The sequence below is a fragment of the Crocodylus porosus genome, unplaced genomic scaffold, assembly GCF_001723895.1.
Source record: "Crocodylus porosus isolate Cpor-Errol unplaced genomic scaffold, CroPor_comp1, whole genome shotgun sequence".
Lineage (NCBI taxonomy): Eukaryota > Metazoa > Chordata > Crocodylia > Crocodylidae > Crocodylus > Crocodylus porosus.
Genome location: NW_017728937.1, coordinates 848,170 through 867,594, shown reverse-complemented (window position 1 = coordinate 867,594; position 19,425 = coordinate 848,170). Strand labels below are relative to the sequence as shown.

Below are 19,425 nucleotides of genomic sequence, written 5' to 3'. Positions count from 1 at the left end.
AGCAACTGTGCTGACCCCAGCAGTCTTACCTGGGGTTCTGGGGGCCTTGGAGCTGCAGCTGTGGTGCTCTTGCCGCTGGGAGCCTGGCCAGCAGCCGGAGTGTTAATTAGTCAACTGCACAATAATGTAGATGTGCCCTGTATGATGCTGCAAAAACCAGTCTAGCCCACAGAGGATCAGAAACTAGCCTGAATTGCTGCCTCCTCTACAGTAAATTTGAGGAAAATCCCTCCAGCTCTCTTTTCTTCTACACTTGGAAAATAACCAGACCACTGAGTATATGTAATTGCCTCATTTTGTCTCACGAAATGAGTTCAGGTGGCGAGAACAAGACAGCTTAAAATAAATTTGTTCAAGGTCACTTCGAGTGCATTTAGTGGCTGTACACCAGTTAGATCCGGTTTAGGACAAAGCATAGCTGAAATAAGCATAGCTGAAATAAGTGATTCAAAATAGGCATTTCTACCTACCGACAAGCAGGGTACCCTTTATTATTATATCAAACAGTTCATATTAATTAGGAAATAACCTATGAGTTAGATTTCTGTATTCGTTAAGCTTATTTAGCAAGATTTTTTAAGTTGGTTCAGGTAAATTGAGTATATAAATCCAAGTTCACTTTAGAATTTTGCTCTTCATCCTTGAACTCTGGTTCTTGCTGAAGTCCCCATCTGCAGGAAATTATTGCTTCTTTAAAACTTAGTCTTTGAAACCTGGGTAAGAAGTCCCTTTTTTTTAAAAGGTTGGCCACCGGTTGGAGGCTTTAGGACTTAGTGAATTTGATTTCTATCAAACATAGATTCATAGATTGTAAGGCCAGAAGGGACCTCAGAAGAGCATCAAGTCCAGCCCCCTGCACCAAGCAGGAAAGACAACTGGAGTCAGGTGACCCCAGCAAGGTCCAGTCTCCTCTTAAAGATTTCTAGGATAGGTGATTGTACCACCTCTGGAGGAAGCTTATTCCAGTCTGGACACCCTGACTGTGAAGTTTTTCCTAATGTTGAGCCTGAATCAATCTTCTAGGAGTTTATGGCCATTACTCATGGTTTTCCCCTCAGGTGCCCTGGTGAACAGTTGTTCACCAAGCCCTTGGTGTAGTCTCTTGATATAGGACTAAGCTGCTACCAAGTCCCCTCTCAGCCTTCTCTTTTTCAGGCTGGAGTCCTAGGTCCCTCAGCCTTTCCTCATTTGGCTTGCCATGCAAATCTCTGATCATACAGGTGGCCCTTCTCTGGACTCTCTCAAGCTTTACCACATCCTTGTTAAAGTGCGTTGCTCAGAACTGGATGCAGTACTTCAGCTGCAGTCTCACCCGTGCTGAGTAGAGCAGAAGAATCACCTCCTTGGTTTTGCTGGTGATGCATCAATTGATGCATGCCAGAGTATTGTTTGCCCTGCTGGCTACAGCGCACACTGCTGGCTCATATTCATACTGTGGTCTATTATTACCCCCAGGTCCCTTTCTTTTGTGGTGCGGGTCAGTTGTTCATTCCCAGATGGAGCACTTTGCATTTCTCAACCTTGAACTTCATCTGGTTCCGACCTGCCCAACTTGCTAGCCTGTGTCTAGGTCCACCTGTATCTGTAGCCTATCTTCAAGCATGACCATGCTTCCCCATAACTTGGTGTCATCGTAAACTGGGCCAGCGAGCTGTTTACTCCCACATCCAAATCATTGATAAAGATGTTGAAAAGTACTGACCCCTGTGGGACTGCCAGTACTGCTGGCCCTTCTCACCAGGACAACGCAGATCTGTTCACTTTCTGGGCCCTACCCCGCAACCAGCGTCATACCCACCTAAGTGTCTCACAGTTATGCCCACAATCCACCAGGTTTGTCAGGAGAACATTGTGGGGTACCAGATCAAAGGCTTTTTGGAAGTCAAGGTACACAGTGATAACCTCCTCTCTCTTATTCAGGTGGCAAGTTATCTGATTGTAAAAAGAGATGAGGTTGGTAAGGCAAGACATGCCCACAACAAAGCCATGCTTGTTGTCTGACAGAATCTTACCTTCTGCAAGCCAATCCCACATAGACTCTTCAGTGAATTTTTCCAGGATTTTCCCTGGAATAGAAGTTCAGCTAACTGGCCTATAGTTACCCAGGTTTTCTCTACTTCCAAAGTAGTAATTCAGGAGTTCACTTTTCTCCTGAGTGCCAGTAATCAGCTGTCCTGAGTTGTTGAGCAATGGCCCTACACTCTGATTTGTTTTCCTCCTGTTCCCTATGTGCCTAAAGAAGGACTTCTTGTTGTCCTTGATTCCCATTGCTAATTTAAGTTCAGTCACTACCTTAGCCTTTCTCATTTGTTCCCTATAAGTATGTGCCATTGTTGTATAGTTCTCCAAGCTTCCATTGCTTGCACACCTCTTTATTCTTTCTTAGGAGGACTGAGATTCCCCTATTTTGACAAGAGGGCTTCCTAGCCCTGCTGGTACCTTTCCATCACATGGGGATGGACTTCCTTTGTGCTTCAGAGATCATGTCCTTAAGAAACGACCACTCTTCATGCACTCCTTTCATCTTCAGTCCCTGGTCCCACAGTGGTACCCCTACTACTAGACATGAAGAAGTCTCCAATTTGTTTAGGTAGGCATTTTATTTATAATCATTTGCTTGATATGCTTCATCTGTACTGTTTGGTCATTTATATGTTTTCTGTATTTCATTGTTAAACTTGCTATTCAAATTTAATTACATTTATTTTTTGAGTACTTAATTTTAGTGAGACAGGCTCCTCAAACTTACCTTGGTTTGCAGAACACCTTGTGGGAGGGTGGGAGTCAATATATTAGAGCTATTTTTCTTCATTCAGTGGAACTGATATTTAGATGGAAGGGTATTTATTCTTTAGGCTGGTGTGTAGCTATCAACTCCATAGATAAGCTTCTTTCCAAAGAATATGCCTTCTACCCATGGGGTGGCCGCATTTAGAAACAAACAATCCCTACCACCCATAGGTTTAATGATACATTATCTGTAACAGCTGATCTGCAATGCTGTTGCATTGACTGTTAAGATACAATCATAATGATAAACTATAATTACAGCAATAAATATACATAGACTGGAAGACTGCTTGGCTCAACAGCTAAGTAATGAAATATTGGGGCCCATGTCCTATTCCACTTTAGACAGGTATGTAGCATTTCTGCAGCTAACTTTAATTGTGCAAGCACAATTTTGAGCCATTTGTGCAGATACTTAAGTCCTACTCCCCGCTGTGCATGCTCAGGATGCCTTTCAACCCTCACATTCTCAAGTGGCCCTGTTCCAACGGGGTAGATGTGTAAATTCTCAGCAAGTTTCAGAAATAGCATACTTAGTGGGTGATGCTGCTGGAAAAAGAGAACCTTTCTATCTTTTAACTCAGTAGGGGGGGGCCAACCTTTTTTCACAGGTGCACCACAAATTAGCCAAACATCCTCCTCAAGTGTTACTCTGATCCCTTCTCCCTACTTGATCTGTTGTTCTGCTTGCTGCTCCCTGCCGTATCTGCCACCATGCTGCCTGTCCCCTCCCCAGTCTCTATGTCATATACAGGGTTTGTCTGTACCATTTGTGGCACCTACAGTGCAGGTTGGTCACTGCATTAGCCCAATAACCTGCCATTTAGGCCACTTGCCAAGAGAATGGAGACCCAGGTTCTAGGCCTGCTCACCCTCACTGAAGATTTGCATCTGTGTCTCCTGCTTTCCAGCAAGTTGCTCTAACCATCAGATCATGGGTTAGTTAGACACTGCCAAGTGTATTCTCCAGCCCTCTTGTTGAAGTTGGCAGACAAGGCAGCCAAGAGGGAAAATACCCAGGAAAAGAGCAAGTTAAAGCAGTGGTCTCAACCTTTTTAGACTCATGGCACTTCTCAGAAAATGCTAGCTCTTAGTTTTCACTTGTTTCTTGACTACAGAAAAATAGTAGATCGATTTTTCTTTTGCAAAGACCACAAAAGGACAGAATGCTTTTAACACTATGGTTTCCTATTTGAAATCTCTGGATTTACGATGTGAATCAAGTTTGCATGGTGAACAGTGGTAACATTGTGTGGCACTCTGTGGCACTCCTGAAAGGATCTCAAGTCACCTCAGGATGCCGTGGCACCCTGGTTGAAAATCACTGAGTTAGAGGGAGTGTAACTTAGTGAGATGAACTCTTTTAACCTATCTTTAATGGCATTTCTATATGTGCTTGTAATAACAATTGGAAAGACAGCAGTGGAATAGCTTCTGCCCTGCTGAGGGAAAGGAACAGGGACCAAGGCCAGTATCCAGGACCCCCTCCCTTCCAGGGCACTGCCCTTATCACTGAACCACACTGTCTAGCTTGCTTTCCTCCCATATCCTATTGCTTGCCTGTCCACAGGGCCAATTTCAAGAGGAGAACTAGAGGATAGGTTGGACAATGTCTCTGGTGAGGGAGGCCTAGGACCATGGACCTCATTCCCTGAGGAAGTGCTCTAGCTACTGGGTTTTTGGATTGAAATGTGGGAAAGGTCCTTCTCAATCTTTTTTTGTGACTTACACCTCTTCCAAAGGAAGGAGTAAAGTTTAAAATGCACACCAGTGATTCAAAATGCCACTTAAGCTACGTCCACACGAGCAGGAGTGTGCATTTGCAGCAGCACAAATAGTGGCACAAATTTGTGCCACTAGTTTGTGCCATAGTGCACACCCCTGCCTATGCACTTTGCAGTGACACACATTGGCTGGCAGGCAGCCCCCACACAGAGGCACCCTGTGCCCCAGCCAGCTGTTGAGTGGCATGTGGAGATGGGGAAGCCGGCAGCTCTGGGCTGCCTTTTCCCATCTTTGTGGGCTCGAGACCCACACTAGGACACAGTGTGTGTCAAGACAGGGGAGAAGGCAACCCAGGGCTGCCTGCTCCACTTCTACATGCCTCAATGTGGGGGCTCTGCTGCAGACCTTCTCACACTGAGGCACTGTCCCAGCCAGCTGTGGAGCAGTTGGCTGAGGTGCAGTGTTCTTCAAGACGGGAGCAGGCAGTCCTGGGCTCGCTGCTCCCCCATCTCCACGTTTGTCCTGCACATACTATTCTGACATTTTCTTGTTTGGTTGTGGTGGGGGTTAGCAATTTTTGCCCCAGCACTGCATATTAGCAGCACTGCACAGTTTAATGCGCAAACTTCTTTGTGGCATCACAAATGTACCTGCACATCTAGATCTGGCTTTATAGGCTAACTCAAGTGCATAAATGCTTTTTCCCCATCCTAAGGTGGAGTTGGATTTTGACCTTTGTGTTTTACAGAGCTGCTGTGTCATCCTGTTTGGATCTTCTGCAGGGTAGTAATGAATATCTGTTTCCAGCTGTGGGTCATTCAGTGATCTGTGCAAAATGTGGAGGTCTCTGTTAATTTCCTGATAGATGTACATGGGAGAAGTAGGCATAAGTTTAAACCTACTGTTTATTCTTCAAAGAAATTCTCAAAACAAAAGCCTATATTTTAAAAGCTGTTTTTTATTGTTAACATTTGTCCTTTTCAGTTAAAGTTAGGTTGCCTTTTAATGAAACTGTAAACGATAACAATGTGTTGTAGAAGGAGTTAGTAATAGGAAAAAGTTGATAAGTTTTATCTTGGTGTAGGTGGGAAAGCAGGCATGGGGGTTGTTGACTTTAGCTGTTTTCTTCTCTATCTTTCCAGCATTTGAGGAAAACATTACTTAAACGGACAGAGTGAGCTTAATTTGCACTAAACAATGTTTTTTGGGGGTGGGGGAGGGGGATTTTTCTTGTGTTTAAATAACTGTGGCAGTATGAAGATTAAAAATATATTAAAAAAAAAATGAACTTTTTACAGAGGATAATGACATGATACCACAGCAACTGCAGTGTATAGTCAGCTAAGAAAAAACACTTAAAATCTGATTAAATGCAATGCTTGCAACTTTGGCAACTCTACAGGTAAATTTAAAAAACATGGAACATCATCTAGCACTAAATGTCACTGTAAGTTAATAAGAAGCTTTCAAATGCGGAATGTTGAGGTCAACATGGAAATTATACTAATTTGATGAATTTGCTACCCTGAAGCTATATAAAGTCAAGGAAACACCACTATCGTATGATTAATGTGATGGTTATAGAAGACCACATCTCTAATCAATTATGGAATAAAATCTTTTTTTTTTTCCTTGAGAACTCCAAATTGAAAAAAATAAGTGGTATATGTGAAAAATGTACATATGTAGTAATCTATGCTGGGTGTTTAGTATCAAATCTCCATGCAAAAATGTCTTGAGAGACAAGTTAATGTTACCGAGCTAATTTAAAAAATATATATTTTTATTTCCAAAATATTTTTCTTTGCAGTCTTTATGATACAGTCTTTAGTTGTACAGAAAATTAAAAACCTTTTTACATGAGATTTTGGCTGGTTTTGGTGTCTCTGTGTTGGGGGGCATTTTGGGGAATCTGTAGTGAAAAGTTAGCTGATAGTCCCATTCCCTTTTAAACACAATTCCCTTGTAACTTCCTCGCAATAATAATATTTTGTTTTGCAAATGAAGATTCCAGCAACTAGAAACCCTATTTGTCCAGCTGTGTAAACCTGGATTTCCCCTAATGTGGAAAGCTGGCATGTTGAATAAATGGCTAAAGAAATTGCATAATATGCTTCTCTAAAAAAAAAATCTACACATGAGATCAGCATGGGGTACAGCTTTCATCAGGATCCCATTTATAGGAAACACAATTCCCTAGATGTTTTTCATAAATGACTTTCAAATGGATATCAAGATTAGTTTCAAGTTTCCACAGTCACATGACTGAAGTGCGAGCCAAGTTGGGGTTTACTTTTCTGTTTACTTGGTGTCTGTGAACTGAACTGCCTTGGTTGTTATTGAGCAGATTGAATTTATTTTTTCAACTGGAACTACAAAACTTTGCAAAACTTCGGGCTTTTTCTGTAACACTGTCTCTGTATGTCATAAGCACAATGTTTGAGGACAGTGTAGGTTTCTACCCCTGACTAGATGTATTGCTCCAATCTCAGACTTTATACATTATTTGAGCCAGCTTGTGGATTAGAAAACTATTTTAGAGACAGAAAAAAAAATCATAACTGAAAGGAGAATTGAAGTAGCTGTGGGTGTGTGTGTCACATTTCATAAAGAAGTGGTTTTGATGGGGATAACTTTATCAGAACCAGAATGAATCCAGCCTCAGCTCTTGCTCGGCAAGCTTCCCCAGACTTGCCACGTTCTGAGAGACAGTAACCCCTTTGCAGCCCTGTTATCTAAGAAAGCATGACCCCGAACAGGGGGTGAAGTGCATCTTTTGTAACATTCATTTGTCCTCTTGTTCTGTTAGCAATCTGAGATATCTAACATTTATGTATAGCTTGCAATTATTCACTGAATATTCTTAACAATGTCTTACCTTCAAAATGGGCCCGTATTGTATTCTGGCATGGGTCCCCGAGCTGCAGTGAGTTCTGCTCAGCCACTTGGATCCATCCCAGTGGAACTGCAGGAGTTGGGCCATACTGAGTTTTGGACCTGTGCCATATGTGAAATACTACATTGCTCTCTGCTACGTTGGATAAGCCTACACTTTAGATCCAGTTTTCATGTTTATAAGTTCAACATTCAAATTCTGTTAGTATTCTCCAATATTTAATTACAGTTCACTCCTTCAGTCAACTTTCCTGCCCCCAAATTCTTTACAGCCATATTTGAAAAGACTAAGCACAAAATAAAATTAAAAAGGCACAATCAAATTGAATTGAATCACATTACAAAATTGACTTAATATACATGGACACTTTTTAACAGTATTTTCCTAAGCCCTGGCTTATGCATTCACGATATAGCTGTTTGCACACTTTTTGCTGTCTTAACTTGCTTAATTTTGTTCTGAGCCAAAAGGGTGGGGCTCCCTTTTTACGTAACCTTACATTCCAGGATCCCAAACCTGTACACAAGTACTTTGTGCATGTCCTTTTACAGCAGTGACATAACTGGGAAGGGCAGGGAGGCCCTGGCTTGGGGAATAGAAGTAATGGCCCCTGGCACTGACTTGTGGGTGGGGGGAACAGTTACTGCCAGGAGCTATGAGTTCCAGATCGTGATCCCAGTAGCGAACAGAAGTTGTTGGTTCTCCTTTGCCCCAGACACCCTATTTCATCCCTATGCTGTTTTGCTAGTTTTCCTTACTTCTTGAAGAGACAAGCAGCCTGAGGTGTTTATAGAAAGGCAACAGCAACTTTGTACCGGATACCAGTAAATCTTGATCTTGCTTAGTCTTAGGACATCATAACACTTTGCATTCTCAAGCACAAATTATCAGAGGACTTCAAAGTGTTTAGCACACACAAAATCCCTCCAGCCCTGATTTGAGGAATGTAAGTATTATTGTCCCTAAAACTCCTGATACCCTGGCCTGTGATCTAACCACTGAATTACACTCCCTCCTGTGCATAATGGCTGAACTGTATATAACATGGGAGCTGGTTCCATTTTTTTCCATGGGCTCTTGTCCAAAGGTAAACAGGGACTGCCTTCAACAATCTGGAGCATGCGTAGGCAGATAATACATTTATTTCTGCCCACGGGCAGTATGAAGAATTATTCTATCTCAGGGCAACAATTCAGTCAACAGTAATAGCAACAGCAGCAGCTCAGAGCCTATATGGATACAAATCTAGGGTGCACTGGCTTCACATTAGCAGGGTTGCTGCGTTATTGTGAGGTTTTTATAAGTAAAGGGGTTGTTACTGATTGCCTAGAAGGAGTAAGTTTGGACTGTAGTGTTCTTTTCTTTGAGCACTGACTAAAGCCCAACAAAACCATGCCAAGAATGAAAAAAAAATATATGGAAACTGTAATTGTGAGCAGTTTCATGTATATAACTATGAACAGTAATCAACTGGAAGAGAAAATAATTAAACCCCTGGAAACAATAGTCTTGGACAGTGGTTTTCAACCATTTTTCATCAGCTTTGCTTTCATTTCATTTGCCTAAACTATTTTGAATGGAGGTACAGATCCCTTTGGAGATTTTGAACGGAGGTGCAGACCCCTTAGAATTGTCAGTGTGGGTATTCGCTTACTTTTGATTGATCATAGTCATCTTTCGCAGACCCCTTAGATATAGTCTGCGGACTGCCAGGTGTCCATGGACCACAGGTTGAAAACCCCTGGTCCAGGAAATTATTGTACAAAGCACCATCAAGACTTCAGGAAATGTTTATGAAGCATGGATACACAGGAAATATGAAATACAGATCAGGTGGTTTATAGCAGGACTGTACTTTTATAGCCAGAAGTTTTAAGGAAAAGAAGGTGAAGTTAATGTGACACAGACCACCATTTCTAAAACAAAACTGGGCAAACCCAAATGAAAAATACAATCCTACACAAGCATGGGAGAATAATTCTAAAGGCATAGCCAAAAGAAGAATCTTAAGTACTTCAAGCTGAACTTCTACTGAAACGATGAACATGAAATTGTCACACATGATGAATTCTGGATAAAGGACACTATTGTAAAACCAGACACTAATGTTGGAAATGTGCAGCATACTCCACTATGGTCACATGGATATAAAGCATAAGGGCAAGGCCTGAAATGTCTGGTTCTAGGTAGGCATGAACACTATAATAGAAAGTAAAATATATGAGTGTGCAACTTACAACCTGCATAAGCAGAGTTCGAAAGAGCCAATTTATTTATTTAGCTAATGCAAATCTGGGTATCCAAGCAATAGCCTTCGCTAAAAGAGCTGATGAAACTACATGGAATCAGAACGCGTGGTAGAGGTGATATCTTTTAAAAAATATTTAATTGCAAGCTTTCGGCAATTAAGGATTTTTTTTTTTTTTGCAAAAATCTGGTTGGTCTAATAAAAGGTATCACCTTTACCACGAGTTCTGATTCCTTTTGCCTCCAGACCCATATGGTTACAACCTGGATACCTGATAAATGAAACTGCATGACACTCCTTAGCCCAAGGACTATTTGAATCAAATGTAAAGATTCCCTTTCATTAGTGAACTACAATTCAATTGTTTTTAAACAGAGGTGTTGCACAATACTTCAAGTAACAAGGCAAGAATGTGTTGTAAACACTAAGAGGTGCCAAAAAGTAAATAAAATGACTCACAGTTTACCAGTGATTGAGATGGCATTTCTTGCCTACACAAGGGGCTAGCAGAAATCAGTTCAAATAGCACAGAACTTGATTAAGAATGAAATCTTTGCAGGCTGAGTATTGTTAGAATATACTACAACACAATTTGAAATGATCTGTCACAGTCACCAATGTTCAGGCTTATCAGGGACAGAGAAACAATAACCAGCATCCAGCAAGCTTCTTGAGTCAAGCATAATAAGTCGGAAGTAATTGCAAAAAGGAGCAATATACCAGAAAACTAGAACATGAAGAATACTAAGAAAAGAATGGCAAAGAGCCATCTTATTTATAAGTTGGGGGAATGTAAGGTGTGTGGGGAAGCATGGCCAGCAACTGCCAAAGCAACTGATCATGTTATTATCTCCTACCTACGTCTCATGGTCAGTCCTAGAGGAGGGTCTGAAGACAAATACATACCACCGAAGTTTACAATCACTGACAATACCAAATAAGCAAAGCTGTCAACTCTTGTCCTTTTGTCTGGATTCCTGTGATATTTGGTGTATTTCTTGAAGTCCTAGCTTCTAAAATCACAGGTTTATGTGGTGACCTCAGCTTTCAATTGAAAGAGGAAGCTCCTAGCCTTCATGGTTAGGTTTGTGACCCAAGTGCATGCAAACAGCTCAGTAACCAGGCAACAATTCAAAGAACACAATGTTTATTTATCAAAAAGAAAAGAAAATCATGGTTTTTGAATTCTTGGGGTTTAGTAGTCCTGAATGAGACAAAATATTCATCTTCACAAAGGGTGCAAATTTTCTACCTTTTTATCTAAGTTTTCATCCTTGACTTCCTATGTTATTTTTAAATGGCCATGTTAATTTTTTATTCTTATTTTAACTTCATTCATGCTTTTATTTGCATTCAATTTCAATTAAAAGGGTATGTACTCCATTAGCTGTGGAGACAATGGATGCTGATACCTCTCATGTATATAACCCTAATGCAGATCAGTGATTAAAGCCAGGAATATGTTCTGTTTCTTACTAGGCTTCTTTAGTGTCATGTCTTCCTACATCATTGCCCTGCTACAACTTGCTGTTCACTTCTTCAAGTAGTCATAAAATGAAATTCTAGGCCCTAATGCTAATCCTAGTAACAACTTGGATGAGTTGCAGTATCTTAAAATTACATTTGTTCCTGCTGTTTGTAAGACTTACCAGGAACTTTGCCCTTTACATGATGGTTACTCATTTTCCTGTAAATAGCACCCAGGTCAATAGGTTTTTCACACTGTTCTTTTCCAGTTTAAAATAGTTCACTCTAGTTGTGTGATCTCCATGAAATCTCTGCCTATTGTGATATCAAACCTGAATAGGCGATCATTGTTACCCAATAATGTAACATTCATTTCCTTTGTAAGTCCTCTCATCTTCAAAACAAGCTGCTTGAAAAATGACTGATAAGTGGGTTGTGATTATGAAGAAACTTTTTTTTCTAGAATACCTTGTTAGGTAGTTGGGTTGTTTAATATTGGAGTAATTAAAGCCACTTAGTTTTAATTCTCCTTGAACAACAGTAACACTAACTTAATTTCTTTCAGGTCCTTTAGGCAAAATTGTGTTGTTTACTACTCTGGGACTAATGATATCATGGGAGTGGTAAAGAGGTAAATAAGGGCTGCATTTGCCTATATTTTACCATCTGGAAGTTTTGGGTCATTCTGGCTTTTTGGATTGTTTTTTACGCAAGGAAATTCAGTTGTGAAACCTCACTTGCGATACCAATGCCCCTCTGCTTCACAGAAGGAAACCATATCTGAGCACTGACAGACCCCATTTCAGGATAAAGCACTACCATGTTTCCTTATTTCTATTTGTAGCCAGCCCTCCATAAAGCCAGGGAGAGCCACAGAAGCCACAATGGCAAGCAACTCTTTACTCAAAGCGTTTGCAGAGCTCTGTGTGATCTTCCGCAGGGGAGACACTGCAGAATGGCTTGTCCCAGAGTGCCACAGGCATGGATGCGCCCTCTGCCACAACATGCTGCCATGAAAGTGAAAAGTCTCGGTGAGGTGGTTACGATCCTGTCATAAATTGTGCACGTGTAGCTGCTCTTTTTAGTGGACTAATTAAGAACAACTCCACTCTGGTTTCCTAGGCCCTACATCACATTGAAAGCTGAATGGAGACCCCCAAAGGCTCAGGGGCAGTGGGTTTGGTACAGGAGGAGACCTGCCTTGGCGTGTCCACAGCCAGGGTGATCATGCTGGGGGTGGGGGGGTTACACGCACCAGTAGCATGATTGTGTATGTGTATGTGCATGTGTGTGCGGGTACAAACGGCATGGGACAGTAGCATGGTTGTGTGTGTATTACAAGGGACCCTGGCCAGCAGCATAGTTGTGTATGTGCATGTGTGTGGGGTACACGTGGCACGGGACAGTGGCATGGTTGTGTTTGTATTTATGGGTGTGGGGTATAAGGGACTTGGGCCCTCAGCATACTTATGCATGTGTGTATGTGCATTGCAAGGGACCCTGGCCGGTGGCATGGATGTGTATGTAGATGTGTGCGTGGGGTACAAGGGACCCAGGCCAGCAACATGGTTGTGCACATGTGCATGTGGGTGTTACAAGGGACTCCCACCAGTGGCATGGTTTTGTATGTGTATGTGTATGTGTGTGTGGGGGGTAAAATGGACATGAGCCAGTGGCATGGTGTTGTGTGTGTGCGTGTGTGGCAGAGGGGCGTATAAGGGACCCAGCCCAGCTACATGATTGTGCATGTGCGTTGCAAAGGACCGTGACCAGCTGCATGGTTGTGCGCATGTGCAAGTGTGTGACGTACAACGAACCTGGGCCTACTGCACGGTTGTGCACATGGTTGTGTTTGTGCAGCAGCCTGGGTGTGGGCGTGCGCGCCTGGCGGAGGGAGGGGCAGCGCCGCCCCGCCCCGCCCCGCCCCTCAGGGGGAACCGCCGCCTCGCGCCCGGGCAGGGAGGGGCGGGGCAAACAGCAGCGCGCGGCCGCCTGCTGAGTCACACCGTGACAGCCCACCTCGACTTAACAGGCAACACACTACCCTCACACCCCGCGCCGGGGTAGAGGGCGCGGCCACTGACGTAACCCACGCGCCGAGGCCCCACCCACGTTGTGACGCACCGCGGCCTATAAAAGCGGCTGCCGCAGGGGGCTGCGCTCAGAAGGCATAGCCAGTTTGCGCCGTTTGTAGCTCAATCCAGGGCAGCATCGCGCCAGCCCAGCGGGGGCGGTTCCTGCTTCAACAGTGTTTGGACGGAACCAGCCGCCGCTTCTGCCCGCTCCGACCCTCCTCGCCGTAGCCGCAGCCCCGCCACTGCCATCGCCATGGCCACATCACCCTCTCAGGTGCGGCAGAACTACCACCAGGACTGCGAGGCAGCCGTCAACCGGCAGATCAACCTGGAGCTCTACGCCTCCTACGTGTACCTCAGCATGGTGAGCGCCCATCCTCGCCCTCGGGCTGTATCAAACCCCTCCGCGAGGGGGGGGGCATACCATCTCAGTACCGCGGCTGCGACGGCACATACTACTTCAGTGCTGGTGGGGGGGAGGACCAAGTCGGAGGCTGGGGTGGGGCGGGGGTTGTACCAAGTCGGTGCCCGGAGGGGGGGCGGGAATGGTGGCGCAGTTGGTGCTGCCCGGCATGCGGGGCCTTGCAGGGGCTGTTATCGCGAGGCCCAGCTGCACCTGGCACCTGATAGCGGGCGGCGCCGCCCACCTCCCTCGTCCCTGGGGCAGCCCGCAGCTGTGCCTGTTGTGGCTGCTGCTGGGTACTGGGGGCACAGCCCTGCTTCTCCCCGGGTGGTGGGTCCCTTGCACTTAGTGCAGCACTTCCCCTGGGGCTGGTGGGCACCAACTGCAGTGTTCCAGCTGGGCTCTGGCTTATGGGTAACAAGGCCTGGGCGGTGCTTGGAGTCCTGGTGTGGAAGAGCAGGGGTGCATCCTTGTGCCAGCTGCAGGTATCAGGGCTTGTTCAGAGCAGGATTCTCTGCTATGGCCCCTCCCCTAAGCTCCTGACTTACCAAGCATGTTCCCTGTGGTGCAGCCATGCGTAGTGCCTTGGTTGGCAGACATCTTCTCTCACAGCATGTGTGGGGGCGTGCCTTGTATTTAGCCTTCTAAAGCTAGACTCAACAAAGCAACACTGGCCCCAGAACTGTCAAAATCACCTGCTTCACCAGTGTTTGGAGTAGCATTGCTCTCTGGACTAGACAACTAGTCTGATCATTGATGTTGTGTGGGTGGGTAAGATGGGAAGCATGAACTGTCTCCCTGCTGCAGTTGGTCTTCCAGTGTCTTATTGGGAGAGGCTGAGGCACCCTTGGCTTGTTTAGTCTGGAGAAGACTGAGAGGGGATTGAGTAGCCTCAGACTACTTGCAGGGAGGTTGAAGCTAAACCAGTAGTTCTCAACTTCCCCTCCCCCCCCAAATTTGTGACCCCCTAAAAAAAAAAATGCAATGGTGGTACAGGCCCCTTTTGAACTGTAAGTGTGGGTATTTGTATGCTTTTGATTGATCATAATCATTTTTTGCAGCTCCCTTAGACAAGTTTGCAAACCCCCAGGTGTCCATGGATCATGGAGCTGAAAACCACTGAGCTAGACTGTTCCCAGTGGAGACTGTTGCTCCCTGTTCCATGATCTGCCACAAGTTGCATCAAGGGAAGTTTAGGTTAGATATTAGGAAAAGCTTTCTCACCAGGAGGGCAGTAAAGCACTACAACAGGCTACCCAGAGAGGTTGTGGACTCTCCATCCTTGGAGACTTTTAAAACCCGGCTAGACAAAGCCTTGGCTGGGATGATCTAGTTGAGGATGGTCCTGCTTTGAGAAGGGGTTGGACTAGATGTGACCTTCTGTGGTCCCATCCAATCCTAGTTTTCTATGATTCTATAATTTGTGAAGTGTTGCTCAGGTGAAGAATACCCTTTTCAATCTTGGAAATCTAAGCTATGATTATGTCTAGACTTTGGTCACAGCATGAGAGAGAGGCATAGCGAGCTACTTAATATCTAGTATTGAGTAGTAGAATAGCTGAGCTTGTGGTGGGGGCTGTCCCACCAATCTTGAGAGGATAGTTAATAGCCATTGTCAGTTGGTTAAATGGCAAACTACTACAAGCTCTCCTACCAGTAAACTCTCGCCATCATGCCAGCTGCTTCTCTGTTGGTCTAGCTACTGTATAGTGAGGGCAATACTGAGAATATCTGGGTTTGTAGCAGTTGCTCCTTATAGCTGTAAGACTTGTCCGTCAAAGTCTTGACTATAATATCTTAATTTTGTTTTCAGTCTTACTATTTTGACCGTGATGATGTGGCTCTGAAAAACTTTGCCAAGTATTTCCTGCACCAGTCACACGAAGAGCGCGGACACGCTGAGAAACTAATGAAACTGCAGAATCAGCGGGGTGGTCGCATCTTCCTGCATGACATCAAGGTGAGCAGCATTGCAAATGCACCTCAAGGACACAGAGGTTGGCTGCAGGTCCAGTGTACTCTGTCTTTTAAAGCTAGGCCCAGGCTGGAAGGGGAGGAGTTTCTAAGTCGGTGCAGACTGTCATGACGGTAAGTGAGGGACTGGTGAACAATACTGACCTGATGGCTGCTCTAGTGCTGGTATGCATTGTAAAGAAAGGATGAGATGTTTAGTGCAACTCCAGCTCTACATACACAAGCAGCTGTCTAAATCTTTCTGCCAGTTTGTTTTGTGATGTTTACACAGGGGCATTCCCTCAGCCCGGCTTGAACATCACATCACTGCAACACAAAGCACATTTTAGATCCATGGTTACCATGGAAATTATGATGAAGGCACAGCATGCCATTAGAACCACCACCACAGGATCCCGTAGGAGTAGATGAGCTGGTACTGAACAGACTGTCAACCAGTATAGATAATCAACCTGAGCCATGTGTTGTGATGCTAACACGCTGCAATGTTCTTGTCATTTTTGCTTTGACATTAGATACTTCCACAATAAGGAAGAACTTGGAACAAGAGAATACTGCTAGAAAAAGCAGGTGGATAGTTTTCTATCCATCTTATTTTCATGCATTTCCCTTTAGTCCCTTCTCCCTGCCCTGTATTTTTTCCACCACAGTGGGAACCAACCTTCTTAGACAGGCAGGGTGTGGGACATATCTACTGTATTCCATTTTGATCCCATTCCTTTGTCTTATCTGCTGCTTTCTGCTTCTTGACTTATCTGCCACTGTGCTGCCAGTGCCCCTCCCCAATATGCAGTGTACTACACAGAAGCTGTTTATGCCACTTGTGGCATACACGCTACGGCTAGACCATCCCTTCTGTACCACATGCTCTTAAATTGGGCTGTTTGAGTATATGTTCTTAGGTCTTTTTGAGAACAGCATTAACTTCTTCTGAACTTCACTGGTTCCTAAATTTAAATGTGGGAGCCAGATTCCCAGCTCAATCTCCAGAACAGGTTCTGGGTAGTCATCTCTTCCTTTTTATACTCATTCTGGAGTTACTCTTGACTCAGATCAGTGACTTCTAGTTGAAGACCCTGTAACACTTAGGATGCTGGTGAGTCTTCCCTCATAACACTTCATTCAGTCTTGCTCTTCTAGCCTATGTTCCTTGTCCAAGTGTTGACATTTCAACATGTCAAGTGTTGAGGTTTCTATGTTCAGAGAGTCCATCAGTACCTGAAGAAGGAAGAATAAAACCACTGACTCTTCCAGTAAAGCTGATGGAGCTGTCCAGATCTTATTAGTCCTTCCCATTTGGAATATCAGCACTTCCTAAAAGGATAGCTTTTGGTATGGTGATCTGACTTTTAAAAGGTGATGAATACTAATGAATACTTAAAAACAAGCAAAACAACACCCTCCACCCCCGCAAAAAAACCTGGATAGATGACTATTTGTAGTGACAAAGTGGTCTCTGTGGAGTATGTGCTGGAATATGGTGGTCTATTCTTAAGAAGCACATGGATTCTCAAGTGCCTTTCCACGCAAGAACTATCAACTCTTACTGTGTTCTAATGTGGCTTTTAAACTTCAAAAGTAACTTTCAAGCTGAGATCCTATCAAATCAGGGTTTCAGCATGACAAATCAATCTTTGTTCTTAGTCTCATTGACCTACTGCTCCTGTATTTGGTCTCTAGAAGATAAGTTGTGGTCTTGTGTTTTCCTCATAGAAACCAGACCGTGATGATTGGGAAAATGGATTGACAGCAATGGAGTGTGCCTTGCATCTGGAAAAGAACGTGAACCAGTCACTCTTGGAGCTGCACAAGCTGGCAACTGAGAAGAATGACCCTCATGTAAGTGGAAGTTGAAGCATGGGTAGAAAGTGATGATGCTTTTTAAAAAATGTCTGCAAGGGTACAGTCGTGCACAGACTTTGGCCCCATGGCCTGGTATCTCAAGAAAGTAGTGAGAACCTTACTACTTTGCCAAGTCATGGCATAAAAATTTTGGGAACCCCTGCCCAAGGCAAACTGCAACCCAGCAGTCGCAGCTGACCGCAGCTGAACTTTCCAGCTGGCAGACGGATAAGGACACCCCCCACTCCCTGGGTGGGAAGTGGGGTGGGCCAAACTCTGTGCTGCCACAGCTGCTGCACCCAGCTTGGGTGCAGTTTTGCTGGTCCGCAGCCACTTCCAGGCTGGCATCTGACCCACTGTAGGCTGGCACCAGGCTGCAGCCCAGGGATTGAGAACCCCTGGCCTAGAGTTAACATAATGCAGCTACTCACCCCCTGGAGAAATGTTGATTTAGATGGTGGGGTGGGGGGAGGTTACTGTGGACAAATGCACGGTGTATACATACAGATTGTGCAGGACTGCCATGCAGTGCCACACCTGATACAACCCTTCATTCAAGTAATGTATTGAGTTAACTGACTTGTTCTAGAGCTGAGAACATACCCTTGACTACCCATCTGGAATGGGTAAGCTTAGTTGTAATCAATAGCTTGTTTGATATTTGTGGGCAGTTTTGTTTTTTATCCTTATCTGAAGCAGAAAGCTGCTTCTAAGAAGCTTCCTGTTCTTCATGGTGTGTTAAGGTCTGGGGCTTCAATCTCCTGCTAGCACTGTGGTTTCTTAAAATATCTGTGACTCCTGACTTGACCTGCTTGTTCAGGCAGACTCATCAAGAAATGGAGTGTTTTCCAAGAGTTGGAACCAGGACTTGAGTGGGAATGGATAGAAGTGTTGCGTGGATTTGATGCAGGCACATAAATAAATAACTTTCTGGAGCTGTATTTCTAGAAATTCAAAGAGTAATAAGATTGGAGAAGGAATGAATAAAGACTCAAATGTACTTAGTTTACCTAACTAACAAAAGGCAGTTTAAAATGGCTTTTGTAGTTTAAAGGTAAAAATACCAAAGACTAAGCATTACAATGCTATACAAAGGGAGACTCAAAAATAATAGGACACTAATATCATTTTCAGCAGTACTGAAAGACTGGATGGAATTGCAGTATGGGTCCTAAAAATGGGGGTAGGCCTTGATAAGTTGGAGAACAAAGCTTGTCGAAGTTTTTGTTATGCTAAAAGCACTAAAGGCTTTTCCCCCTTCTGATAATTGGGCATAATCCTGTTGCAAGAGGACTTTGATTTGGTCACTCTTCATGGCTCTTTGTAAGGGGAAAGGCTTCTTTCCTCCTCCTCCTCCTCCCCCCCCCCCCCCCCTTTTTCTTTTAACTGAGAAATCCTAGAACTGCAGAGTTTGACCTTTGAGGTAAGTGGTCTTTTCCCCCGATGGAGGAATAACTTTTCACTTTTTCCCTTTCAGTTGTGTGACTTCATTGAGACCCACTACTTGGATGAGCAAGTGAAGTCTATCAAAGAGCTCGGTGACCATGTGACCAACCTCCGGAAGATGGGGGCACCAAAGTATGGGATGGCAGAGTACCTCTTTGACAAGCACACTCTGGGGGACAGTGACAACGAGAGCTGAAGCCTCAACTTCAGTCACCCCGTGGGTTTTAGTAGGACTCTTATCTTGCTGCTCAGCAGTGCATGCATCTTTTTTTTTTTTTTCTTTTATTTAGATAACCTTCTCATACTCTGTACTGAAAATCACTCTGTTTTCTTGTGTTGTGTAACACCTTGCAATACAATAAAGTGACTTGGTTCCAGTCTGTTTCAATTGCGTTACAGTGGCAGAGATTCTTGCTCTGGGAGGTTTTGAGAACATATGGGCACTCCAAGGTCAGGGACACATCTGCTGGGGATTGAGGTAGGGGAGTGTTAGTTGTAGGAGCACATCTTGGAAATGACTTGGCTCACAAAGGAATTTAGGAATGTGCCTCTGAATGTA

General features: G+C 44.1%; 1 protein-coding gene across 1 annotated transcript; it reads left to right on the top strand.

Moving 5' to 3' along the window:
* Positions 1 to 13,301: 13,301 nt before the first annotated feature.
* FTH1 (ferritin heavy chain 1) lies at positions 13,302 to 19,258 on the top strand. The gene is made up of 4 exons (XM_019547224.1): positions 13,302 to 13,565; positions 15,418 to 15,564; positions 17,292 to 17,417; positions 18,898 to 19,258. The coding sequence occupies exons 1-4, from the start codon at positions 13,455 to 13,457 to the stop codon at positions 19,060 to 19,062; spliced, it is 549 nt and encodes a 182-aa protein (XP_019402769.1). The 5' UTR covers positions 13,302 to 13,454; the 3' UTR covers positions 19,063 to 19,258.
* Positions 19,259 to 19,425: the final 167 nt, after the last annotated feature.